The sequence below is a fragment of the Pelodiscus sinensis genome, chromosome 3, assembly GCF_052426305.1.
Source record: "Pelodiscus sinensis isolate ZL-2025 chromosome 3, ASM5242630v1, whole genome shotgun sequence".
In the NCBI taxonomy this organism is placed as follows: domain Eukaryota; kingdom Metazoa; phylum Chordata; order Testudines; family Trionychidae; genus Pelodiscus; species Pelodiscus sinensis.
The window spans coordinates 149284223-149311484 of record NC_143054.1 but is presented as its reverse complement, the minus strand read 5'-3'; the positions used below and the strand labels follow the sequence as shown (position 1 = coordinate 149311484).

Below are 27262 nucleotides of genomic sequence, written 5' to 3'. Positions count from 1 at the left end.
AATCTTGGCTACCATCTTGTTGATCGGCAACGCCATTCTGGAGGGAGCGTCTGCGTGCAAGATGTCGATGGTTGGGTCCGAGTCCTCAGACATTGTCCGCTTGGACTCCCAGACTTTGGGCCAGGCAGTGGAGTAGGTCTTAGTGGGCCCTGCCATCCAAGGAGAGCGTGGAGGGCACTGAGTTGGCCAATGCCTCATCCAGGGAGGACGACAATGACCCCTTTGCCATATCACCCACAGGGGCGTCTGGACAGCCTGGATCATTCGAAATGGCCACGAAGGGAGGGGGGAAAGGTTGGCTCACTAGAGCTGTGCTCTCCCCTGGGCCTGGGGATGATTGGCACAGAGGTACTGAGGAGGCCGACATGGGGGAGCAGACCAAAGGTGTTGCCGATGGAGGGACTCGTGGACCTGACGTGACAGAAGCCGGTCTAGGGGGGTTCATACCCTGGCTCTGATGGTAGGCCTAAGGGGTCCAAAAAGGTCACTGTCTGGGTGGTTGGGGCAGCCACGTCTGCTGAACCATCGGTACAGGGATCGGTTGAGCCCACTGTTGTTGGTACCAACGTGGAGAGGTAAGGTGCCGGGACCGGTGCCGGGAGTGGGAACGGTGTTGTGAATGGGACCTGGAGTCCCTTGAAGACCATGCTGAGTCTGTGTCAGAGTCAGACGAGTACTCCAAGGTGGACCATGGTGGTGCCGATGCCAATGTTGATTGTCCTGCAGCGTGCCGAGACATGGCTTCTGGCTTGCCACAGTGCCAAGGTGGAGGAGGAGGAATGGCCGAGACAGGATCCCTGACTTTAGGTGCCGTGTTGCTGGGGGCCAGTAGCAGTGCCGGGCGGGTAATCCATGTCGCATCTGGTGCCAGTGCCACTGACACTGGAGTGACAGTAGCTGGTGCCGAGGGAGGTGCCACATGGCTCTGCTGCACCTCATGCACCATTTCACCAGGCACCCTAAGAGGGGAGCGGTACCGGGCATCCCTGTGCCATCTTGAGGGTGCCGGAGTTGGTGGAGGGGAGGGAGAAGAATCTATAAGAACCCTGGCTACCTCCAAAACCTCCAGGGTGTTTCGGTCCGGTAGATCTTCTAAAGGACTCACATCCCTCTGGTGGGAAGATTAGTTGCTCTCTGGACTGCCTGGCGTCACGTGCCCCACTGTACAGTGCACGTGGGAGAAGAAATCTGCATTCGCATGCACCCTCCCTGGCCGATGGGCCACCTGAAAAGAATAAGGCTGCAGCTACAAGTACCAACGCATTATTCTGGTGTTGGTGTCCTTCATAGTTTGTAGCCACCAGGGCGGGCATGATCAGTAACTAAGGTAAAAGAACTGCCCAGCAGGTAATATCGAAGGGCTTCAACGGCCCATTTTACTCTGAGGACCTCTCGTTCAATTGTCGAGTACTTGCTTTCTCCGGGATATAACTTACTGCTGAGGTAAAGGATCAGGTGTTCCTCTCTGTCCGTTTCTTAGGATAACACAGCTCCCAGTCCTATCTCTGAGGCATCGGTCTGGAGGATGAATGGCCTTGTAAGGTCAGGCTGAGCCAAGACTGGTTCTTGGAGCAACCGGTCTCGCAGGGTCCAGAAGGCCTCTTCACACTCCAGGGACCATTCCACTTTCTGAGGCCATTGGTTCTTGGTCAGATCCGTCAAGGTGGCCGCTAGGGTGGAAAAGTTGGGCACGAATCTGCGGTAATACCCCGCCAGCCCTAAAAATTTCCTGACCTGCCTCTTTGTAGTCAGGGTGGGATGGTCTTGGAGGGCCTGCACTTTGTCTACTAACAGCTTTACTCTCTCTTTTCCCGCGGAGTACCCTAGATATGTCACCTCTCATTTGCCTAGGTGGCACTTGGCTGGGTTCGCTGTTAACTTAGCTTCTCCCAGAGCCTCTAGCACCTTTTCTAGATGTTGAAGGTGCTCCTCCCAGTTCCTGCTATACACAACGATGTCATCAATGTAGGCAGCTGTATACTCATCATGCTCAGGACTTGGTTGATCAGGTGCTGGAACGTAGCAGCGGCTCCATGCAGACCAAACAGCATCATTGTGAACTGGTACAGCCCACAGGGGGCTGGGAAAGCATTTTTTCTTTTTCAGCAGGGATCAAGAGGATTTGCCAAAACCCCTTCGTAAGATCTAGCGTGGAAATGTAATCGGCCTTTTCTATTCGCTCAAGCAACAAGTCCACCCGGGACATTGGATATGGTGTTGACTTTTCGGAAATCAACACAAAACCATACCAACCTGTCAGGTTTGGGAACTAGCATGATGGAACTCCTCCACTCACTTCTGGACTCTTCGATGACCCCAAGGTCCATCATTTCCTTCAGCTCTCGATGCATGGTTTCCCACATCTTCCGGGGCAAGGGCTGGTGGTTGTCCCTCACTTTCTGGCCAGCGAGGGTGGCAATGTGGTGACTTGTCAATGGAGTTCTCCCTGGCTGACCCAACAGGACATGAGGGAATCAAGCGATCAGGCTTTGTACTTGTTGCCATTGTGCCTTGTCCAGGTCTGCCCTGAGGTCTACTAGTGGGCATTCTCCTGGGGAGCTGACTTGTGGCCCAAGCTCTGCCTCTGGGGCATAAGGGGCTATCAGCATGGCATTTCACTCCTTCCAGGGCTTTAACAGGTTTATGGGGTATATGCGGGTCTCTTTATGTCACCTCAGGAGTCACACCTCATAATCCATGGGGCCCACTTTCTGGGTCACCTCAAATGGTCCCTGCCATTTTGCTAGCAGTTTGGACTCAGCAGAAGGAAACAGGAGCAACAGCCAATCACCCGGTTGGAAGGTTCGTGCCCTTACGCTTTTGTTGTATTGCCGGGTCTGTTCCCCCCCTGGACCTTCTGCAAGTTCGCTTGGGCTAAGCATCCCAGTTCTTCCGGCTTCTCCCTCAGGTGGATCACATAGTGGATCAACCCCTGAGCAGGGGGTCTCTTGTTCTTCCCACATGTCCCTTTCCAGCTCCAGGATTCCCCTTGGCCAGTGTCCGTATAACATCTCAAAGGGTGAAAACCCTGTAGAGGACTGAGGTACCTCTCTCACTGTGAAAAAGTGCTGGCAGCCACTTGTCCCATGGACAGGGGTTGTCATCCACAAATTTGCGTAGCATGGTCTTCAGGGTTCTGTTAAAATGCTCGACCAGCCCATCAGTCTGTGGGTGGTACACTGAGGTCTTTATTGCACATATATTCAATAAGCGGCACAACTCAGCCATGAGCTTTGAAATAATATTTGTCCCTTGATCGGTTAGAATCTCCTTTGGGAACCTGACCCTTGCGTACACCTTCGGCAGCTCATCCACGATTGCTCTGGCCATTGTCACCCGCAGTGGGACCACCTCTGGGTAATGGGTAGTGTAGTCCATGATTACAAGAATGTATTTATTCCCACTTGAGCTTCTTTCCAGTGGGCCTACTAAATCCAAACGTCTACATTCAAATGGGGAGTGGCACTAAAGATGCCTGTGGGACCCCACCTGGGCCTGTTTTTTGGCATTCCAGGCATAAAGTGCAATAGTCAGCCACCTCCCAGTGTATCCTGGGCCAAAAGAATCGCTGGACCACCCTATGAAGTGTCTTTTCCCAGTCCAGGTGCCCGACCCATGGGATGGCGTGAGCCAGCTGGAGTAATGGCCACAGGAATTGACAGGGCACCAACAGCTGACAGATGTCAACCCTGGGTCTGTGGGTTCAGGACCAGCGATACAGGAGGTCTTTGCAGATTTCAAACCGAGGCCCCTGTGCTCTAACTGCCGTTCGCGGCTCTCCCTGATCTGGGGTTTCTGCCTGGTCCCAGGCCAGGCTAAGGGACGGGTCGTTCCTCTGCTCTGCATGAAAGTCGCCATCTAGGTCTATGCTGGCCTGTTGGGACTCTATGCTCGGAGTGACCATGAGGGGCTGGTCCCTCTCCCTCGAAACCCCTGAGGGTATGTCTACACTACCCTCCTAGTTCGAACTAGGAGGGTAATGTATGCATACCGCACTTGCTAATGAAGCCCGGGATTTGAATTTCCCGGGCTTCATTAGCATAAGCGGGGAGCCGCCATTTTTAAATCCCCGCTGCTTCGAACCCCGTGTAGCGCGGCTACACGGGGCTCGAACTAGGTAGTTCGGACTAGGGTGCCTATTCCGAACTACCGGTACTCCTCGTTTCACGAGGAGTAACGGTAGTTCGGAATAGGACCCTAGTCCGAACTACCTAGTTCGAGCCCCGTGTAGCCGCGCTACACGGGGTTCGAAGCAGCGGGGATTTAAAAATGGCGGCTCCCCGCTTATGCTAATGAAGCCCGGGAAATTCAAATCCCGGGCTTCATTAGCAAGTGCGGTATGCATACATTACCCCGCTAGTTCGAACTAGCGGGGTAGTGTAGACATACCCTGAGTTTCCTTCTCCCAGGTCATCAGCTAGTTTCGGGTCGGCCAAGGCTCCCAGGGCAGGGTCTTCCCCCTCACACCTGTCAGGTTCCCATCCTGCAAGAAACTTGTGAAATAGGGCTAATCCTGGCCCATCACCATAGGGTATGCCAGATCCTGGGCCATTACCACTGTCCAGTGGTCCTTATGCGGATGTATCGCCAGCTTCACCCGGGTTGTGGGGTATGACCTCACATCCTTGTGGATGCAGTGCAGCTGTATCGGTGTGCCCCACTGGACTGGCCTGGGGATTAGTCTCTTCCAAATCAGGGTCTGCCCGCAACCTGAATCCACTAGGGCTATTGTCTCCCAGCCGTTCACTCTAACAGGAATCACTATTTTTGCCTGGCCCCCCCTTTTGCACTCGTGTCCCCACCACCAGCACCTGTCCGTAGTCGCAATCCTCAAATGGGCCCCCGCACCTAAAATGAACCTCCTGGTCGCCCTTGTACCCCTCCCCCCCATTGGGTTTGACCCTGCCGAAGTCACCTTATGGGGCGAGGGGGCCGCCTCTTCTGGGGTGGTTCTGCCTCCCCTCTCTTGGGGATTCCCCGTCTTGTCCCCCCTGCCTGGGCTGCCCTTGCCACGTCGGGCTGCTCTCTTTGGTGTAACTGGTCCTCCTCTGGGGATATGGAGAGCGTCACACCCGTGCTCCTTTCTCATCGTTTCTGAGGTGCGCCACCTCAGCTTGGCATTTGGGGCTTTCCCCATTGCCATATAACTCTCCATGAGGGCCACAGCTTGTGCCAGGGTCCCAGGTCAATGACGTTGGACCCACCTCCTTCCTCCTGGAGGCAAGACTTGGAGGAACTACCCTAGGGCCACCAGCTCGGCAACCTGGGTTGCCGACCTCTTTTCTGGCCCTAACCACCACCAACTCTGCTCCCGAATTCTCTGGGCCACCACCCGGTGCCAGGCCCCCAGAGCATCCTGAGCCCGCTTCAGCCGCTGGAGGTAGGTTTGTAGCAGCGACTGTGGGGCTGTCTGCATTTGCAGGTGGTCTATCAGCCCATCACAGAGCTTGCCTAGGTCCATGATGTCAGCCTAGGAGGTTCCTGGCTCTCACCCTTTGGATAGGGTACTGGCCCACCCAAACAGGAACCGCTTCTCTTTTTTTTTCTCCTCTGGGTAGCCCTCACAAACCTTCCCCCTTTTTATCTGGGGGTGGGGGAAGTCTGCTTAAGAGTTATCCATGTTCTCACCAGTTGTGGTGGGGTGTCTAGCCCCGCAATCCCCCCCAACAGGGTCACTCCCCATCAGGCCCCGAGTCCTAGCCTCTCGCAATCCGGCCCTGAGGCCTAGTCTCTCGCCAACAGGCCCTGCTGCCTAGTCTCTCAGGATCTGCTCCTAGTCTGGGAGCCAGGAAAAAGGGGTGGGGGGGCAGGGGCCTCCCTCTCCACCTGGCCCTAACCCAGGGCCCTATCAGTGGTGGGTGGTTCTCACACTGGCTTGGAGGTGAGTTCTCCCCAAAATGCACCGAGCTCCTCCTGCTCCCCACCCTGGGCTGCTTCCTACCCCGTCCCCCTGGCTGGCATGGGCCCCACCTCTATATGCAGGTCTTGCTGCAGTAGCGGCGTTGGCAGGCATGGCAGCGGCAGCTGGTCCAGCAGCTGGTGCAACAATGGTGTCGGGGTTGGTGGCGGCTGTTGGCACTGCAGCAGTTGGTGCGATGACAGCGGTTAGGGTGGCAGAAAGCCATGGGCGGTGGGCGGCAGAGACTGGTACAGTGGCCGTAGCTATGGCATTGGCTGGGCCTGCGGCTCAGGCTCTGGCTCTGGCGGTAGCAGCTGCTCCCATGCTCGGGCAGGAGCTCCTTCCCCTCCAGAGGTCAGCCCCAACTGAGCTGCCTCGCTGGCCTTTATACCTGGCCCGCAGTTGAAGCATGCCCAGCACTGCTGCGTGGGAGGGGAGAGGGTCTTCCCTTGGCTAGTGCGGGATTGGGTCACCCCGTCACAGTGTCACTGACTAATGAAACAGCTAAGGGAGCATGGTGACCTCCCAGCAGGATTTTCTAGGAGTGAGAGCTCACTGGTAGAATTATAAAGCAATTATTTAGCAAACAGACCAAAAGGTTAGATCCTGGAGATATCACTGTAACTCATGGACATTAGTGGATGTTGCTAAAGAATCGAGTGGGTTATGAGAGTGTAAGCTACGAAACAATTACTATGTTTCAATACCAAGGCAGTCTCAGTAATGAGTGAACCATTTCATTTACATAATATGTACATTCAAAGGTTGTGAAGGGCATTGGATCAATCTCAAAGAACATATGTCCAATATCTGATTACTAAGAGTTGGGGTTCTGGCCAGGAACAGCAAGCCTTCAAGTCTATCTGACCTTCTTAGTACCAGGATAATCTACTGCTAATCCAGTTTTTAGATAGAGTAATTGGAAAAATGAAGTTTTGTGGGCAGCAGAGGCTGCATTTTGCCATATATAGATGTGAAAGGATGCACTCGCATTGTCTCCATGACTTTTAATTATTCAATAGACTGCACACATGTGGGTAGATTTTCTGAGGAAAGGGTTAAAAGGGTGTGGGAACATGTTCTGCAGCTTCCCACACACCTATATTATGCCAATATGCAACACTGGGTCAAGGTATATATAATTTCCTTTGAATAGCGCTATAGGGAAACCAGTCAAGTCTCCACCTAATTTTGCTTGCATTGTGTTTTCTAGCCAGTATAATTTTGTCTCTAGGCACTGCAATAATATTCATGGCTAATTCTGAGCAGCACTTGTCTAAGGTATATACTGGGGAATTTCTCTGTTGTAAGATCATGCACCTATTTATACACAATGGCTACGTCTAGACTACATCCCTTTTTCGTAAAAGGGATGTAAATTAGACGTATCGCAATTGCTAATGAAGGGGGGATTTAAATCTCCCCCATTTTGTTAGCATAAAAATGGCTGCTGCTTTTTTTCGGCACGGAGCTTTGCCGGAAAAAAGCGCCAGTCTAGACGCTGATCTTGTGGAAAATAAAGCCTTTTCCGAAAGATCCCTTATTTCAAAGTGGCAGCCATCTTTACGCTAATGAAGCAGGAGAGATTTAAATCCCCGCTTCATTAGCAATTGCGATGTCTAATTTACATCCCTTTTACGAAAAAGGGATGTTGTCTAGACATAGCCAATAGTTTAGGGGCCCCCAAAGGCAGGGATGACGTCCCTTTTTACAAGGGCTGTAGGGTCCCAAAATATGAATCCCCCTTTTTAGGATAAATACGGCCCTATAGGCCTAGTCCAAAAAGTACTGTTCCCTCTCTTAGGGTAAATACGGCCCTATAGGCCTAGTCCAAAAAGTACTGTTCCCTCTTTTCTTATGGAGATATACATATCCCATAGAACTGGAAGGTCCTTAAGAGGTCAAGTCCAGTCCCCTGCCCTCACAGCAGGACCAAGTACCATCCCTGACAGATTTGCCCCAAATCCCTACATGGCCCCCTCAAGGATTGAGCTCATAACCCTAAGTTTAGCAAGCTACTGCTTAAACCACTGAGCTATCCCTCCCCATTTTAGGGATAATGTGTCCCTGCAGGCCTAGTCCCAAACACAGTTGTCTCTTTCTGGAAGACTCTCTGGCCTGAAGGCCTTAGGCCCTGTAAGTGTCCCCCTCCCCCGTTAAGAAGACAAGAACCGTAGGGTGGGGAAGTAGGGTGACCCGGGCCCTCCTGCTCCACAAGGTCCCAATTCAGGGCCCTGTTGGCAGTGGATGCTTTCACTGCCAGATCAGCGGGGCTTCCTGCCGAAACGTGTTGAGCTCACAGGAGTGACAACCCTCCACCCTGGGTTCCCAGTATGCACAGTCTGGGAAAAAGGGTGGGACTTCCTTTGCCCACAGAGTCTTAGGCCCCTCCTGCAGTGCGGGGCACATCTACCCCATCACACACAGGTAAGGATTTCTAGTATATTATGAAATGTAAATGTGGTATTTGTAAACTTGATTGAATTAGAACTTCTTATAAACTTGGCCCTAATTAGAAAGTATACAGAGGCATACAAGCATGGCAACAAAGCCATGGGGGCTGAAACTGGGTATTGAAAGCCTTATTTAAAATTAGATGTTAGGAAACTAGGTGCTCCAAGAAGACTGGAACAAGTTACCATCTGCTGGCCACATGAAGTAAGGTTCGGCCTAGACTAGGTTTCAAGTGACATGTCTACCTCACAAAAAACAAACCAATTGCTGTGCCACAGTTAAGTAGCAACTTTGTTGGCAGAGATGCCAAGAAATGAGTCACTCTGAATACTAGACATCCTTACCCTAGAAATGGTCTCTTCACATAAAGATAGTTTGGAGCAGCTTTTGCCCTTGGTACATCTGTAGCTTCAGGAATGCACATGATAGGACAGAGTGTATCTTATATATATCTTATATAAATGCAAAAGTGAGATAGGCCCATCTCAGCCAAGGAGGAAGAAAAGGTTCCTATTACAACGTGCAAGTATTTGTCACTATAACCTGAAGGAGAGCTCTGTAGAGCTCAGTCTCTCATCAACAGAAGTTGCTCCAATAAAATACATTACTTCAACCACTTTGTCTCTTTAATAATTAATCTTGGGGCCAACACTGCCACAACAACATTATAAATAACTACAACTTAGGTACAATACTCAACATGTTTCCACCCAAACCAATGCTATATAACATTAAGTCATTTTTATTGCTACTATTTCCTTTCTTATAGACAGTTGTGTTGCTATGGTTGCTCTAGAGTCTGTCAGAGTATGTCTACACGATGAAATAATTTTGAAATAGGTAAAATTGAAATAACTCCCCAAATAAAATCAAAATGGCATGTCCACACTAAAAGGCAGCATGGAAATAGCTCGGAATTATTTTGAATTAGCGCGTCCACACTGATTGGAGCCTGCCTCAGACTTAGAGCTCCCAGAAGCACTTGGGGAGGGGCACCAGGAGAGCAGACAAGCTCCTGTGGCTGCTCGGTCAGGCAAGCTGAGACAGGTGCTTACAGGGGCTCCTTTCTACGGACTTCTCACACACCACTTCTCCACTGCCTCCCCCTTCACGGGACACCAAACTCATACCATATGTTCTGGTTATCTTTGTGGACACCACAGCACTGATATCATGGTGCTGGAGCTGCTGCAAAGCAGTGCCATGCTCATGGGCCCCATGCTGTACCCCATGGCACAGTTCATCCACACTTCATGGGCTGCTCCAGCAGGACAACCATCAGCCCCAGCTGGAGGACCCCTTCACCTAGATCCTGGTGCTCCTGCTACTGCAGATGCCCCTAAACCCACTGCACACCATTGAACTCCCCTTCTGGTGGAGGTAGTCCGCTTCCGACTGGTGGGACCATATTGTCCTGCAGCAATAGGATAACCAAAAGTGGCTCCAGAACTTCTGCATACAGCAGGCCACCTTCCTGGAGCTCTGCAAGTGGCTTGTCCCTGGCCTCCAGTGATAGGACACTAAAAGAGACCTGCCACACCCCTCTGGAAGCTCGCCACAGCCAGACAGCTACTGCTCTGTCGAGAAACAGTTCAGTGTAGGGAAATCCAGTCAGGTCTGTGCTCCTGTAGGTAGCCAAGGCCTCAACAATGTGCTGCTGCGGAGGGCAATCACTCTGGGCAACATCAACACAATTGTCAATGGCTTCGCCACCAAGGGCTTCCCCAACTGGTTCACCGGGGACATCCTTGGTGAACTTACACACAAAAAGGAAGCTTACAAGAAGTGGAAACTTGGACAGAGGACTAGGGAGGAGTATAAATATATTGCTCGAGAATGCAAGGGAGTTAACAGGAACGCGAAAGCACAATTGGTATTACAACTAGCAAGAGATGTGAAGGATAACAAGAAAGGTTTCTACAGGCATGTTAGCAAGAAGAGGGTGATCAGAGAGGATGTGGGGCCCTTACTGTATGAGGGAAGTAACCGAGTGACAGATAATGTGGGAAGAGCTGAAGTACTCAATGCTTTCTTTGCCTCTGTCTTCACGGACAAGGTCAACTCCCAGACAAATGCACTAGGCAACGCAGTATGGGAAGGAGGTGGGCAGCCCTTGGTGGGGAAAGAACAAGTTAGGAACTATTTAGAAAAGCTGAACATACACAAATCCATGGGCCTGGATTTAATGCATCTGAGGGTACTGAGGGAGTTGGCAAATGTCATTGCGGAGCCTTTGGCCATTATCTTTGAAAACTCATGTAGATTGGGAGAGATCCCAGATGATTGGAAAAAGGCAAATGTAGTGCCCATCTTTAAAAAAGAGAAGAAGGACAATCCAGTGAATTACAGACCAGTCAGCCTTACCTCAGTCCCTGGAAAAATCATGGAGGGGATCCTCAAGGAATCATTTGGAAGAGGGAAAAGTGATCAGGAATAGTCAACATAGATTCACAAAGGGCAAGTCGTGCCTGACCAATCTGATTAATTTCTATGATGAGGTAACTGGCTCTGTGGATATGGGAAAGTCAGTGGATATGATATACCTTGACTTTAGCAAAGCTTTTGATACGATCTCCCACAACATTCTCGTCAGCAAGTTAAGGGAGTGTGGATTGGATAAATGGACTGTAAGATGGATAGAAAGCTGGCTAGACTGTTGGGCCCAGCGGGTAGTGATCAATGGCTCGATGTCAGGTTGGCGGTCAGTTTCTAGTGGAGTGCCCCAAGGATCTGTTATTGGACCGGTTTTGTTCAGCATCTTTATTAATGACCTGGATGAGGGGATGGATTTGCTGGAGGACAGGGATAGGGTCCAGAGTGATCTGGACAGATTAGAGGATTGAGCCAAAAGAAATATGATGAGGTTCAACTCGGCAAGTGTAGAGTCCTGCACTTGGAACAGAAGAATCCCAAGCATTGTTACAGGCTGGGGACCGAATGGAAGCAGTTCTGCAGAAAATGACCTGGGGATTACAGTGGCTGAGAAGTTGGATATGAGTCAACAGTGTGCCCTTGTAGCCAAGAGAGCTAATGGCATATTAGGTTGCATTAGGAGGAGCACCCTAATTCTCAGCAGATCCGGAGAAGTGATTATTCCCCTTTTTTCGGTTCTGGTAAGGCCACATCTGGAATATTGTGTCCAGTTCTGTGCCATCTGCAGCACTGCTGTGTTGTTTCCATGACTCCAGCCTCCTTAGTGGTGGCTTGTTGTGGGAAGGTGTCCCACCATGAAGGCTGGAGTAAGGTAGGCCTCTCCAGGAACCTTGTGAGAAGGAGCGAGGGGTACTTGTGTGAGAGCATCAGGGAGCTGAGTGCTCCAGACTGTCGCTTCATGTGCAAAGTCTGTTGTGTGATCCACCCAGGCTGAGTAGGCCAAGCAAGGAATGCAAGCCCCTCACAGCCTACTGCCTGCCCCTTCATGTGTATAGGGAAAGATATGGAACTCACCTGAAGTGCCTTTCTTGGGTTTGTCTGATGCCTGGGGGACATCCTGGGAGTGGAGGGATTGGCTCCAGGGTGAGGAGCAGTTCCTGGCTTGCAGGATGATCGACTAGCTGGCGTGCTCCACCTCTTCTTCATCCTCCACAACCCCTCCCGCGTGGAGGATGATGCCAGGTGTGTCCTAACTGGACTTGACAATGACAGGAGGAGGGGAGGTGACTGGCAGCCTTCCCAGGATGGCATTCAGATGTTCATAGTAGTGGCACGTGTGCTGCGCTGCCCCAGAGCATTCTTGCTGCTTCCTGGCGTTATAGTAGGCCTGCCTGAGCTCTTTAATTTTCATGTGAATCTGGTGGAGGGTCTGTGTATGTCCCTTCTCGACCAGGCTGGCTGCCATTTGGCCATAGGCCTCAGAGTTGCACCTTCTGGTGCGGAGATCCTGGAGGTCGGTCTCCTCACCCCAGACCTCAGTGAGATCCAGGATCTCCACATCAGTCAAGGTTGGTGCTTGTCTGTGTCCCTGGCCAGCTGAGGGTGCTGCAGGAGCGCTGGTAGGCATGGGGGGCTCAGAGGGAGCACTAGGATCGACCATGACTCCAGTGCAGCTGAAGTCTGCATGTGCCACAAGCCCTTTTTAAAGCAACAAGCTGCAGGAAGTCTTTGCATGAGAAAGGGAGCAGTGGAGTTGTCAGGTGTGGCCAGAATGGCCACAAGTGCAGCTGTGAAAGGCCTCTGGAGATCAATTATTTTGAAACAGAAGCAGCTGAACATCCACATTCATGCGCTGCCTGTTATTTCAAAATAAGGGGAGTTATTTTGAAATAACTCCTAATGTAGATCAGAGCTCAGGGACAAATTGTTACATCTGAGCAAATTCCTTTTCAGCTGGAGGATGTTTTCCTAATGTCTTGTTCCTCTGAATTGTGCTTTGATATTTTGCACTTGCATAGTACCTTTCACATAGCAATCTCTGTCCAGTTCACAGATTGTGAGGCCAAGGCACAGGGATCAGTCAGACACAGAAACAGCTACTACCATCATGCCTTCTACTCCCTTGCTCTTATTGCTAACCCATGCAGCTTCCCTGGAATAAGTACGTGAAAGGGATTTTTATTGTCCACTTTCTTACCTGGGACTTGCATAAGAATTTGTTGTTGACTTTATTTTGATTCTTGCATGGTCAGGCATCTTTCTTGTCTACTTCAATGAATGCCGGATACCCCCCAATTGCTTCATGACTCCCATCTTAATGATTGCACTTTAAGCTTCTGATGTTGCAACATTTCTAATTTTGTTACATACCCACCCTTACTGTATACAGCAAATGCACCTACAGCAAAATGGAGAGCCTGCTCAAGCAAATCAGGGCTTGTTTTATTTTGTAATGGGTCACATGGTATTTTCTGGAACCCATTGGATTTCATAATCACATTTTGTAAACACTCTCCCCTTCTTCCCTCAGCATAGCCAAGCAGGGTGACAAAAATAATGGTGACACTGAATAATTCAAGAATGTGGTGTGACAATATTTGCTAAACACATGTCAACATAGCAAGGCTGCCTGGCCTAATTTGTCATTGCTCTAACATACAGTATGAACCTGAACCTGGCCTATAGTATTGCAGAGAACGGTGGATTTATTTGATTACCATTAAATGATTTTATAGATGCAAGTTAAAATACCTTCTGCAAGAATAACAAAAATAAACCAAAGTGAGGTTTTATTGCAATGATGGAAAAATTGGGAAATTGAGAGCCATAAATAACAGGAATGTCTTGCTGTATAGGCACAAGTCTTGTAAGCAACAGAAGAATTCTGTATTCTGCTAGGTCAATTTGGCCTTTACTTATTGAGATATATACATCTTAAAGGGCATACTTATCTCTGTACTCTGAGCACCTTTAGCATTAATTACGTGGGCAATAGACCTCCCATGCAACTATACTGCAGCTATGTGGTCTGTGATTCAAATAAAAAAATCCAGACAACTGAATAGCTAAAATGACACTAACTATTCATCTCCTGTACTTTTTCAGCAATTCCCAAGCTATAGGACCCCCAAGGAAACCTGCCAGCAGCTCCTTCTCATTTATGCCAGTGGCATTCCTGCAGTGGTATTATGGCAGAGGAGAAGAATGGGCCCTCAGGTCAGGACATCCTTAGGATTTATGGGGCCCTATGTAGTACTATCAAACTGGCGCCTCAATATCCGACAGCAGCCTGTGAGGGCGGGATGATGTTTAGAGATGCAATTTTACAAACACACCAATGCAATTGTTTGAAAGCAAATGTTAAACTAAGGTCCTGTAGACCAGGGGTGGGCAATAATTTTTGGCAGAGGGCCACTCCAAGATTTTGGAAATTGGTCAAGGGCTGCACTTTTCTGTGGAGAGGGTGCAGGGTCTGGGATGGAGGTTGGGCACAGAAGGGCTTACGTGGTAAGGGACTGGGGTGCAGGAGACTGTGAGATCTAAGAAGAAGTTTGGGCAAAGGTAGGGAGTTGTAACATGGGTCAGCGGATTGGGGTGTAGGGTCAGGGAGGGAGCATGGACGCAGGATAGGATTCTGGCCTGAGAGAGGGGCACTAGGAGGTGTAAAGTCTGGGAGGGAGCTGTGACCTGAGCAAAGGGGAAAAGGGGGTGCAGACTACAGAGGGTGTGGGTGGTGACTTGTGGCAGGGGGAATGGGGTGCAGGGTCTGGGAGGGAGTGTGGGTGCAAGAGAGGATTTTGGCCTTGTGGATAGGTGTAGGAGGGGGAACAGAGTCTGAGAAGGAGTTGTGGCAAGGGGCAGGCAGGGGCAGAGGGTTTGGATGGTGACCTGGGGAAGGGAGTTGAGGGGCAGGGGTGCCAGTGGCAGGCTCTGGCTAGGAAGTGCTTACCTAAGCCTGCAGCCCCCCAAGGCAGGCTGGGCTCCCTGTCTGCTGCAGCACCATATCACTTAAAACTGCAGACTGCTCCTGCCACCTGGCTCTCCGCTCCTGAAGGGGAAGAGACTTGCACTGCTCCCATCCTCCAGACCAATCTCTTAGCTCCGATTGGCTGATTGTTTCTGGCCACTAGGAGCTGAAGGATTGGTCTCAGGGTGGGGAGATCATATGAAGCCACCCCCCCACCCCCCACTCCAGAGCTGAAATCCTGAGGGACTGAACTTTAAACCATGCAGCTATATGCTTGAGGGTCCTGGCAGGGTGGTCTGTGGGTCGGATCTGGTGGCATGGTGGGGTGGATCTGGTCCCCAGCCCACATTTTGCCCAACCCTTCCATAGACTAACACAATAAATTCAAAAACTGACAGTATACACTTGAGATTGGCAAATGCCTGTTAACAAGGCCCAATCCCTGAGCTCCCGTCCTCCCTTTTCTTGCCCCTCACAGGTTCTCCACCACTTGCTGTCTTTACATCATGATTGTATATCTTTCTAGAAGAGGTGCCACAGCTCAAGCAGAAGTTATGGATTTGATCCAGACATGATTGGGTGTTGTGTTATGCAGATGTCAGATTAGATGACCATAATGGTCTTTTCTAGCCATAAAAATCCAATTATCTTCAGAATCTTGCAATAATAGGATCTTTCTATAGCAGTGGTGGGCAACCTGCAGCCCTTATGCAGTCCACTGGGGCTCTACCTGCAGCCCAGTTTCCCTGTCTGCCCTCCTCCCCCATGGGCCTTTCGTGCACTGGAGCACCAAAAACCCTCACTTCTTACTCTCACTCCCTCCCAGCACTTCTGGAGCACCATGAATCACCGGATTCATGCTCTATCCCCATTTGACAAATATTCACCAAATGTACAATAATAGTACAGTTCTGAGAATTCAAGCTCCACTGAAGAAGAGGAATAAACAAGGAATAATTAAGAGGCCAGACAATTCAGACTGGATTTGTGACATCTGCAGAATTCCCCGCATAAAAAAAGATGGTAAAGAATGCAAGACATATCAGATAAGACTATTGGGAAGAGAGCCAGCACTGCTGAGGGGAGCAGAGGAGAGCTGCAATACTAAGAATTTGGAATAATTTATTTAGTTTAATTTTTATAAAGTGTGAAGCTAAAGAGTATTTTGGGATCCTGTAGGTGAAAAACATGTTTTAGAAACACACTTGGGTCTTTCCAGACAGGCAAATGAATTCAGGTGTTGGGTGATGTCAAGGGGTACGCCCCTGACAGGGGTTGCGGCCCCCTTCTACTGGCCCGTGTCTCAGTCCAGGCCCTTCTCTCAGGGCATATACAGTACCCAAAGTCCCAAAAGTCCCGGCCTCTCTCTCAGGGCATACATGGTACTACCAGAACTAGCCCCAAGTCCAGGCCCCTCTATCAGGGTATATACGGTCTCTGCGGCCTAGCTCCGGAAAAAGTCTCTCCTGGCCAGCGGGTTTGCCCCAGTTGTGGAAAGGGGTGGTAGGGGGACCCAGGCCCTCCCTCTCCACTGGGTCCCAGCCCAGGGCCCTGTAGGCAGGGGTTCTTGCTCCTGCCTGCTCGGTGGGGAATCCAGCCAATGCAAACCCCACTTGGTGTGTAAGTCCTTGCCCTGGGCTGCTTCCTACCACTCTGGCTTCAGCTGCCGCAGGAACACCGGGGCTGCAGCCTGGGCCCTTCTACTCTCAGGCTGCCTCCCCTCTTTCCGTGCTCCCTCAGTCTTTATATACTGGCTCTGCTGGGAGCATGCCCAGCAGGGCCGGAAGGGCGGGGCCTGCTCAGCCAGCTGGGCCTAGGCTACTCCCAGCCCCGCAGTGCGGGGCCTGCTCGCCCCGTCACAGGTGACTTGCATGTGAAATGGTTGAGCAGATGCCCTAGGTAAAGACAAGTTGTCTTAAACCACATTATGCAAGTCTCCGCAGTCAGAAAACAAGAGACTGTTACATCACGAACCCAGTTATTCATACCAATGCTTCCTTTCCTATTCCCCTGGAGACAAGCTTTACATCAGGATCAGACTGTGCCACTTTGACTACATAAGAATAACAGATTGAGTTACATTTTGTGTCTTCATATTTTTAGCAAAATTGATTGTGTGTGTTTGGAGTAAGAAGCTGTGTGGAGCTGCGATTGAAAAGGGAAGGGCTCTCACCTTCCTACTGAAGATTGAGCCAAGTAATTCTCATTTACACTTTTTACCTCATGAAAAAATCCGTTGTGGAGTAGAGGATAGATTACTTAAACCCTTACTTAAGGAGTTAGTCCCAGAAGAGGAAGCTTCAGAGGGATAGTTGAGTTAGTCTGTAATTGGAAAAACTTAAAAAACAACTAAGGGTTCGTCTAGACCAGTGGTCCCCAACGCGGTGCCCGCGGGCGCCATGGCGCCTGTCGACAACCCGGGCTGGCCCCGCCCCCCGGCGCGCGGCGCACTGGAGGCGCCGGCCCCAGGCACGCGACACTCACCGGCGCCTGGTGCGCGGCGCTCGGGTGACCCCAGCCCTGGGGCACATGCGGGCGCGCGGCGCCGGTGCTGGCCCCAGGCGCGCACCTCGGGTGGCGGCGCCAGCCCCGGACCCACGGCACAAGGGGCTCGGGCGGCCCCGGCCCTGGCGTGCCCCAGGACGCGCGGCCCCGCCCCCGGCGCGTGAGTGGCCCCGCCCCCGGGAGCCCATAAAGGTTGGGGACCACTGGTCTAGACTGCGAGGATCTTTTTCTGATACTTTTGTCAGAAGAGAATATTCCGAAATTCTACTCATCTAGACTGGGCCAAATTTTGGGAAAATCCCCTTTCGAAAGTCCCCTTCTTCCTCATGGAACGAGGAGTACGGGGGCTTCTGAAAGAGCATGTTTGCTCTTTAGAAGAAGAAAAAAAAAAGTGCAAGAGTAAATGCTCCTGAATATGGCGGAGTTTTTTTGGGATACCAGAAGTATCCCAAACCCCACCCCCTCAGTCTAGCCATACCCAAATAGTCTAGTTAGTAGAACCTTACAGACTAACAAAACACAGAGATGATATCATGAGCTTTTGTGGGCAAAACCCACTTCTTCAGGTGCAAAAGTTTCAGACAGAAGTGTGATCTTAATTGTCTTCTATTCCCTTAAACAACATTCAGTACATCTGCAATCATGAGACTTGAAATAGACTCTGATAGATTTTCAAGGCTATAAAATTATTTAGTCTAACCTCCTGTAAAATAGAGACCTTAGAATTTCAGTTATTCCTCTACTAAACCAGTCAGTCATCGTTGGTGTACCATATCTATTTGAATTCTGTCTGGCTCATTATACCTCATCATCCCTTCATTACGTTTTAGTGCCATCAAGATGTTTCATTGTGAAGAATCAGCATTGGTGACAAAGAGCTTCAACTGCAGAATCCTGACTTCATTTGGGACAACCTACCATATCCACACTGCCTAATTATATATATTATCCTTCAATTCAAGCCTTTTAAGCATTAATATTAGTATTGCAACCTAAACTTTATTTTTTTCCTGACTTCAACATTATAACAGTTATGCTACAATTTACATCCATAAAAAGTCAGTAAGACAATGTGGAATGCTTTCTCCTAAAGCCAATTTTGTTTGGGATAGATTAAAGTCTGATAATTTCTAACCAAGCTTGCAGTCATTTGATTAAAAGAAGCAATTACATTTTCAGCCCTGACAGACATGTTCTTTGTGGTTACAAAGTTATCATAAGTATCCTTGGGCTAGCAGAGGCAGAAGTTTGGAAAGCAGCAAATTTAAGAGGTGAAAGGAGAGTATTCTCTTAGCTATCCTGTATTTTTTCTTAACCTGAAAACACCAAATGCACCACTAGAAAAGAGACAGAAGGACACTGGAACATTAAAATGTTTTGTATTTACAGGAAGTTAAAAGATTTTGACATTTAGAAGATTCTTTGTTGAACTGCTATACAAGAGGAACAAGCTGTAGATATTTTAACAGAAATAGTGGCTCCTGTCTATCTGCAACAACAGTTTCTCCACAGACATCTCTATTCAGATGCTATCAAAAAGAGTTTTGCATAGTGCTCTTAAGCACAAGTTTCAAGATTAGATATAATAAAACAAACAGCCAACAAGTGGTATTTGACTATGCTAACATCACATATCAATGATGCTATTTCCAAAGATAATTAGAGCATTTCAAAGATGCCACATGAAAAAGAACTCACAGGGGAACATTTAACTGGGTGATGTGTTAAAGAAAACATGTATTTTAAAATCTATCACCTATTTCATGATAATGGCATATAAGTCTCCATTAATCAGCCTTGAGCGTGTTTCATGCTGAGCTAAATTGAGGCTACAAAGCGTAACATATTTTATAAAAGAATTTAAAGAACAGGAGAATAAAAACATTCAACTTCACTTTATTCAGGGCCAACAATGCATTGGCTAATCCTAGCATCCTTCTCCCTCCATGTCGCTAAAGTCACTCTTGGTAAGACCAGTGACCTGTCAACAGTCAGGGCTACAGTTCCTTTCAAATGCAGCACATGGCACTAGTCGTCCTGTGACTTTCGATGAAAGTATGTGCAGATCTTCCTCATGGAAACTGAAGTTATTGTAGCCTAGAAGAGATTCAAGTCAAGCATAAAAATTTTTTATTTGACAGTAGATATCACCACCTACTTATTCTAAGTTTGACAGGGTCAAAGCAGAAGGCTATAAAAAGAAAAGTAGTGGAGGAGAGATATATAAGCCTCAGACTGAGGAGATCTGTTCCCAGGATGACTGGTAGGGGCTGGTTTAGAACCAGCAGAGGAAAATTGTGGTAGTGGTACACCTGGGGCTAACTGACCAGGCCTGAAGAGTCTGGCCAGCCTAGGCTAATTGAGTCACCTAGGGGTAATTAAGAAAACCAGTTCAGGCCGGCCATGAAAGAAGCTTTGCCTACAGTTGGGGTATGCATGTAGCTGAGAGGATGGAGGAAGATTCTGCTATGAGTAGGAGGAAAGGAGACAACCACTGAACACTAGGAGGATGAACCAGAGAGAAGGAAGGTATGGGGGGTGGGGAAGTAGCCCAAGGGTCTTGGAGCTGCAGGTCTCTGAGATTCACACAGGCAGATACTATTACAGGGTTGGAAACTGGAGTAGAGGGTGGGCCTGGGCTCCTACCAACACCCACCTCCCCATTTCCACTCGGGGAAAAGGACTGTGGAGTTTATTCTCAGCTTTACTATACACTGGCCAATGATTAAAAGAGCTCAAGAAACAGCAAACTAAGTCTTTTAAATTTCTCTCCAAAACTGCAACAGCTTGCTTACCCTGAGGAGATGCCAAGTAACCTACTATTAAGGGGGTAAACGTTATGTCCTTTGCAATAACTTGCATGGTTTCTAGGACATTCAGATGTTCTTTAGTGACAGGAAACATTTGCTAAAACCCTGAAGTTACTGTTTTGCTCTATGAGAAGCACCAGGGGCTCTAGTTTTTACTGAGAACCAGATACAGCATTTCTTAGATTTTAAGGGCACAGAGCGTCATGATCATCTATGGCCTGCTTTATGCAGGTCATACTAGATTTTCACTTGTATCAAGAACAATAACCTGTGGTAGAGCTAGAGGATGTTGCTTACATTCACTCATGAAAGGACTGAGCCTCTGAAGTACCATTACTGGATGGCCTGTATTGCTAGCAGTCTGAATGAGCCCACGTGCTGGTGCAAGACAAAACTTAAGTCACTGGGAAGGAATTCCACCATGATAAGCCAAAGCCATTATGACAGTTTGAAAGATAATTTGCAGCACAAATTATATTGTACCACCAGGTTTCAAATTTTAGTATAACTAAAGATTGTAATAATCATACCTCAGTTAGTATAAATCATACCTCAGTTAGCATAAATACAGCTCAGCAGTCTTCTGACTATGGGATTCCATGTCTATTGGTTCAATGAATCGGTTGGCATGTTAAGTTAAAATGATTGGCATGCAAGGCATTTTTTATGTTTATCTACAAACTCACCCAAGGACCGGCAAGTCAGGCTGGGTTCCTGCCCTCTTGCACAACACAAGGGAGTGTGAGTTCTACAGGCAAATTCTACTTTCTGAAGTTGGACAACCCTTTTCTTTTCAGTGGGTCTTCCACAGATGTAGCAGAGGGTAGAATTTAGCCCCAGAATTGTAACAAACATAAATGCAGCTAATTTTCTCTAAAAGCTGGGTTGTGTCTGGAATGCAAGTAGGGCCCAATTTATGTCACTAAGGGTATGTCTACACTACCCCGCTAGTTCGAACTAGCGGGGTAATGTAGGCATACCGCACTTGCTAATGAAGCCCGGGATTTGAATTTCCCGGGCTTCATTAGCATAAGCGGGGAGCCGCCATTTTTAAATCCCCGCTGCTTCGAACCCCGTGCAGCGCGGCTACACGGGGCTCGAACTAGGTAGTTCGGATTAGGTTCCTATTCCGAACTACCGTTACTCCTCGTGAAACGAGGTGTACCGGTAGTTCGGAATAGGCACCCTAGTCCGAACTACCTAGTTCGAGCCCCGTGTAGCCGCGCTGCACGGGGTTCGAAGCAGCGGGGATTTAAAAATGGCGGCTCCCCGCTTATGCTAATGGAGCCCGGGAAATTCAAATCCCGGGCTTCATTAGCAAGTGCGGTATGCATACATTACCCTCCTAGTTCGAACTAGGAGGGTAGTGTAGACATACCCTAAGTGAGCAGATATGGGTATGAATACATGTGAGGAGCAGACCTGTCAGGTGAGATGCTGCAATTATGTTTAGAGTAGAACTGCACTGTAAGTGCCAGTGCCATAGACACTGCAAGCATTTACCAATTACTCTGTTCTGAAACATTTGCAGATAGGCAACACCAGTTGATCTACGAAGATTCTGCTTCTCCCTGCTGAGACTATGGATGGCACTGAATGATAACATTACCCTGTATGGCAGAGATGCTAAGGCTGCTTATATCAGATTTCCCTTCCTTCCTCTCTACCCTGCTCCCCACCCTCAAAGCAATAAGTCTGATGTACCGTTTCATGCACAGGTTAACTCCCTGCAAATGGGAGTTGTGCTACACATCAAGGAGAGACCAGAACCCAGAATTCAGTCCTTTCTCTACCATTATAGCTATGCCTAGTGTACTTACAGATCCTGGTGGACTGGCTGCAGTTGCTGCTTTTTGTCTTATGCTGGGATTCCGATAGGATGGGGGGCTGTTGCCTGATGCCTTCAGACTACTGGCCTTGCTAGTCTTCAGCTTCTCTCCCATTGCAGACAGCCAGTTTTTTTTGCCAGGTGAACTGTTCTCTTTGTCCAAAACATGAGCCCCTTTCCTGCAGGAGTTCCTTAAAGGACGAGGGGGGTTCTGGAAGCCTGCCTGATTAAGTGGGCTTTCAGGAAGGGATGGTTCCTCTGGGCTCTGGCCATAGCCTTCAGTTCCAGTCGTCAACTCAGCAAGGCTCAGATAGTCTTCAATACTGGCTTTCTGGCCTGCTGCAAAGAAGCACCAATCCAGCTTGGGTTTTTTAGCCACTGGGTCCAGCTCTGTCACACAACTGCAGCCTTTTAGACACTTCTCTCCCATGTGATTTCCCTTGCTGGACTCCAGCCTTCTTTTGGCTTGCTTTTCAAACTGTGAGAGTGGTGATATGGGAGTGTCAACTGTCTTTGGAAAATCCTGAGACACCGCTGCCAGGGCTTTTCTTGGAGAAGGCGTCTTTGCTCCCATTGCTGGTGGAGAAAAGTACAGAGTCCTGGTAACCCAGTTTTTAATAGACATCTTGGAGGAAGATGTTGGCTTGGGAGAAGAGCCTGATATGGCTTCGCTTTGCTTGGCTGGAGTGTGGGCCTTGACTGCTGGGCTTTTGAGAGAGGATGTTGTAGTATTGGTAGACCGAGGAAGGTCCCCAACACAACTGGGAGCACAAGCTGCTGGCCGTGGTGAAGAAATGCATGGGCTACCCACCATGGAGTCTTTTGCAGGAGTACTGTGTGTAGCTGGTCGCACTGGTGGAAGAGAAACAAAAAACAGTCAAGCATTCCAGTGCTTTACCACCCTCCTAGTGAAAGTTTTTCCTAATATCCAACCTAGACCTCCCCCACGCAACTTGAGAGCATTGCTCCTTGTTCTGCCATCTGTCACTACTGAAAACAGCCTCTCTCCATCCTTTTTGGAACCCCCTTCAGGAAGTTGAAGGCTGCTATCAAATCCCCCCCTCGCTCTTTTCTTCTGCAGACTAAATAAGCCCAAGTCCCTCAGCCTCTCCTCACAGGCCATATGCTCTCCATTATGGATAATTGTCCCAAATAGGCTTTGATGTTCATACACCAGTAAGATTACTATGCTTTTCCTGGAGAGTATTCTGCAAGAAAGGTTACTGGGTAGCAATCAGTTATATACAGTGAAAAGGGACAGCCTAGAAATCCTCACATCTTGTAAGAGGTCTTAGATTCCAAGGAAGACAAAAGTAACTGATGAATTGGTTGCCATGACAAAAAAAATCTTTTTTAAATAAGCAATTTCCATGTACATATAGCACATGTATTGAAATCATTTTTTTTTTTTAAAAGAGATTTTACTTCAAGAGAAGATGCACTAGTGTGTGTCCAATGTCTCCTTTTCAGATGCTAAAATGTCATGCATCCAAAGGAACCTTTTTGGCCTTTAACTTGTGGTGGTACAAGTAAATAAGAAAACACGTTAGCTTCCTTAAGCACACAGTTTCACCAAGGAGCAATTTTCTGCATACCAGAGATTTAGTCTGAAACTCTTAATTCTCAGCATTAGCTGTTATAAAATGAAGTACTTAATTGGGATGCTGAAGTCTTGTGTGAATGAAATGCCATTTTCTTTAGAATGCTGTACTTGCTTATGAAATATGCATAGTGTAAACACCTACATAATTTCTCAACACCACACTATACATAAGCTTTTTTGACTCATATCCTTCCTTCACATAATATTGCCCAATACAGTCTCTGCACTTTAAATTTATGTGCTGATCAAACAGAGTAGAATGCAAATGTCAACCACTTTGAAGCACTTGTTCCTTTCTGAACGTTTATTAGTCCAGACTGAAGCAAGTTATTATGAACTCATAGCAGGGTTACTTCTAAGAATTGGTCTTTTAATTTTGGCTTTAATGAACACTTACAGGACTGTGTTAAATCAGCTGGGGAATTGGTTGTGCTTAAATGTAAGTTCTTAGATGTGTATGAAGGGTAGTAGTGATCCCAGCAACCTCTCCTTTCTCCAGCAATTAGCTGCAAAGTCATACACTGGAAATATGGGGTGATGAGTTGGAAAGAGGATGCACTGTCCACAAACATGACACAGACTGAAAAAATGTATTATGGTCACTGCCTCTGGAAAAGTTGAAGCTACCTTGATGTACATGCTAAATTAATGGGGATAATGAAAGGTAGCCTGTGATTCAAATGCCTACATTCCCAATGTTGGGAAACAACAGAAATATCAAGCTTTGTTGTAGTAGTTTGTGCATCAGTCAAATATTCAGACATCAGACTCAGTTAACAAGTCAAGCATATTGCTATTGTTACCACTTACTGACTTTCTGCAAGGCTGTTACTTTTAACACTGAGTGCAAGCCTCTTCCAAAATGCCAGTCGAATGATGTGTGTCAGACAGATAAATGCATAATATACACCAACAGTAGAATGTCTCTCTTGCTCTTATACTATCAATTTTCTACAGCAACATTATGGGCTTCAACAGTCAAAAAATAATCACAGATTCATGAGACAGTCTAGCTGTAACAATTATGGTTACATAAAGTGTAGAGAAATTACTATCAGACAGCAAATTTACATACATTAATTTCCCAAGAGAAGGAAGCTGTGCTTGCTGCACGCCCAGGGCAGGTCAACAGTCAACACGCAGCCACAAGTTCACAATTTGTTCTGTTTAAATGGCTAGGATGCAATCTAGATTTTATCTAAGCAATCCTGAAATGTTATTTGGTTAGCCAACTATGAATCAGTTTGCAGATAGTTTCTGGATTCTAATACCATGTGTTTTGTGTTCAAAGAACCAAGGTCAGCAGGAAGCCTGCTGTTGCATACACAAGAGCTGTGTGCTTCCTCTTCCCTCCTGGGTTGTTCTAATGCATAGAGAACAAGGAGAAATGGTATTTTTTCCTAGAGTAATTGCCAAATTCAATTGATCAATTTGTAAATATCCAGGATACAGGCTTCTTTGGGTTTTCAAGCTTCTTGACAAGACTACTGTCCATATTTATTTCTCAGGGAATAAAATGTGAAATAGTTTCTCAACAGCTCAATGAAATGAAGCATGTATGTGTGTGCTGGGAGCAACTATGGGAAAGAGCTGGCAGTTACTCACCTATTGTCCTGCAAGTTTCCTGCAAGACTGTTACAAGCAGGCAAAAAGCTAATTTTGTTATCCCGGTCAGGAGGATTATGAAACCTTCCAGCTGTATTTACCACAATGAAGGTGAAACTCCTTTGGAAAGTGAGTAGAAGGAGATAGACCAACACAGGAAATGACAGCAACCAGCTATTGTCAAATCATTTTTGGTTCAAATTTTAAAGCTGCATAAGAAATACAATCTTAATACTCCACTTTTCTGAGTGCTTTATTCAGCTTTCCATCTCAACTGTATACCAATTCATGCTCAACACAAACTAAGTGAGCTCTCTGATCCAGGACTTCTTGCACATGGTTTGGAACATGTTCAAGAGATTGTACTCCTGCAGTGGTTTGGATCAGCTGAGGCTGCACTGGAGTCCTCATTTCCTTCATCAGGATTTTGGCTGGGTGTTTACAATTAAGTTCTAGACCAAAGCTTGACATGCTTGGTCTAATAGAACCCAAATCTGCTGACAATCAGTGCATAGTGCAAACTCTATCTGATCCTCTAGGCTTTCCAGAAGGGGATAGCATTTAACAACTATATCTAACAAGTTGGTGGGCAAGGAGTCTCTATGGTATGTTACTAGTTTATTTTATAATAATGGCGAATAGATTTCCATGTACACACATCAGTGGTGAAAGAATAAGTGCATTTTAGGGACCCATCTCTAAACTGCGCATATCTGGGTCCTACAGTAAGTACTTCCATATTGTACTGAAGACAGAGTCAAATGAAGATTACATTTCTACTGGGCTCTAGAAGTTTAAAAGCAAGTGCATATAGTTCCGGAATGTTGACACATTGTCCTGTAGAAAAGGAGTGCTTTGTTTTGTTTAAAAACAAACAACAACAAAAAATCAGGAAGTCAATGTTATTCAATGAAATTCATCTGCTGGGCAAGAGGAACATTTCCAAGTTCCAGGGCTGTATACCTTTGCTGGATGGTATGTCAGGTCTAGGCAAGTGCATTAATTCACATTTCAATAAACAGGTAGAAGCTTTATGCCAAACTAGTAAATGCACAGAATTCTGACGTCCTTTTCCTATATTGGGGGACAGAATACCTTAAAAGCCTCACCATTTTGCTCTTCTGATTTCTTCTGACAGACCCAGCCTACCAAGCTGACTTTGCTGGATGCTAGTCTCTTGGTATGGTCAGGTTGTAAGCGCCAAATCCTCACAGTGTTGTCATCAGAACATGTGGTGATCTACAGCATAAATCAGTAGGTTAGATCACTGTGAAGCCAAGACCCACAGTCACTGGCAAATCAATCCAAGAAAGTTGCTACTCTCAGCCTTGTGTACCAATAAGTGTTCTGCACGGAGTCCTCTCTGCCGCTAACAAAAAAGATAAAGGAATTGCCAGCAAAAAACACATGCTACCTCATTACTGTACTAGAGGAAAAACAATGATCTTTTTCCCCCTGAATGTGACCTGACAGGAGAAAGCCTCTATCTATCCCTTTTATGGCAAAGAAATCAGTCTCATGCTTTGTTTTGGGAAGATTCTGTGGCAGCAGCCATTTGCTCCACGAGTGTCAATATATTTGTTTATTGACATTTCAGTACTCAGCAAATCATAGCAGAAATCCAAACGCAATCCAAAGCTCATGTTCCAAGAGGAAACAGACAGCAGAAGATATTAATTCATTTTGGCTATGACTAGATTACATCCGCCTGTGGAAAGAGGGATGTAAATTAGGTAAATCAAAAGTGCAAATGAAGTGGGGATTTAAATATCCCATGCTTCACTTGCATAATCACAGCGCTTTTTCGAAAAAGGGTTTTTCAAAAGTGAAAGTGCCGTCTAGATGCAGTTCTTTCAGGGAAAAAAACCCCTTTACTCCTCATTTTTTGTATGTTTTTTCCCCTGAAAGAACTGCGTCTAGACGGCGCTTTCACTTTTGAAAATCCCTTTTTTGAAAAAGCGCTGTGATTATGCAAATGAAGTGTGGGATATTTAAATCCCCGCTTCATTTGTGCTTTTGATTTGCCTAATTTACATCCCTCTTTCGACAGAGGGATGTAGTTTAGACATTCTCTTTGCATCGGCATCCAATGCTCCTTCTTTCACTCCTCACCTTCCCTTGCTTGGGGACAAATATTTGCAGTGTTCAAAATAGGCAGTATTTGAACAAAATACATGCTGGACAGGGACTGCATCACTAAGCAGTCTTTGCCACCAAC

At 47.5% G+C, this 27262-nt stretch overlaps 1 protein-coding gene across 2 annotated transcripts in view; it reads right to left on the bottom strand.

The window, feature by feature from the left end:
• Positions 1 to 18561: 18561 nt before the first annotated feature.
• Positions 18562 to 27262, bottom strand: part of DTL (denticleless E3 ubiquitin protein ligase adapter) — a 45151-nt gene continuing 36450 nt past the window's right edge. The window contains exons 13-15 of one of the 2 annotated variants that reach the window (XM_075925149.2): positions 26154 to 26283; positions 21829 to 22688; positions 18562 to 19295 (exon numbers count right to left, since the gene is read on the bottom strand). In XM_075925149.2, coding sequence (XP_075781264.2) covers positions 19227 to 19295; positions 21829 to 22688; positions 26154 to 26283 — 1059 coding nt within the window. In that variant the 3' untranslated portion in view covers positions 18562 to 19226. Of the gene's footprint in view, positions 19296 to 19322; positions 20387 to 21828; positions 22689 to 26153; positions 26284 to 27262 lie in introns of those variants that run through there. The other variant, XM_075925150.2, reaches the window with a different exon arrangement.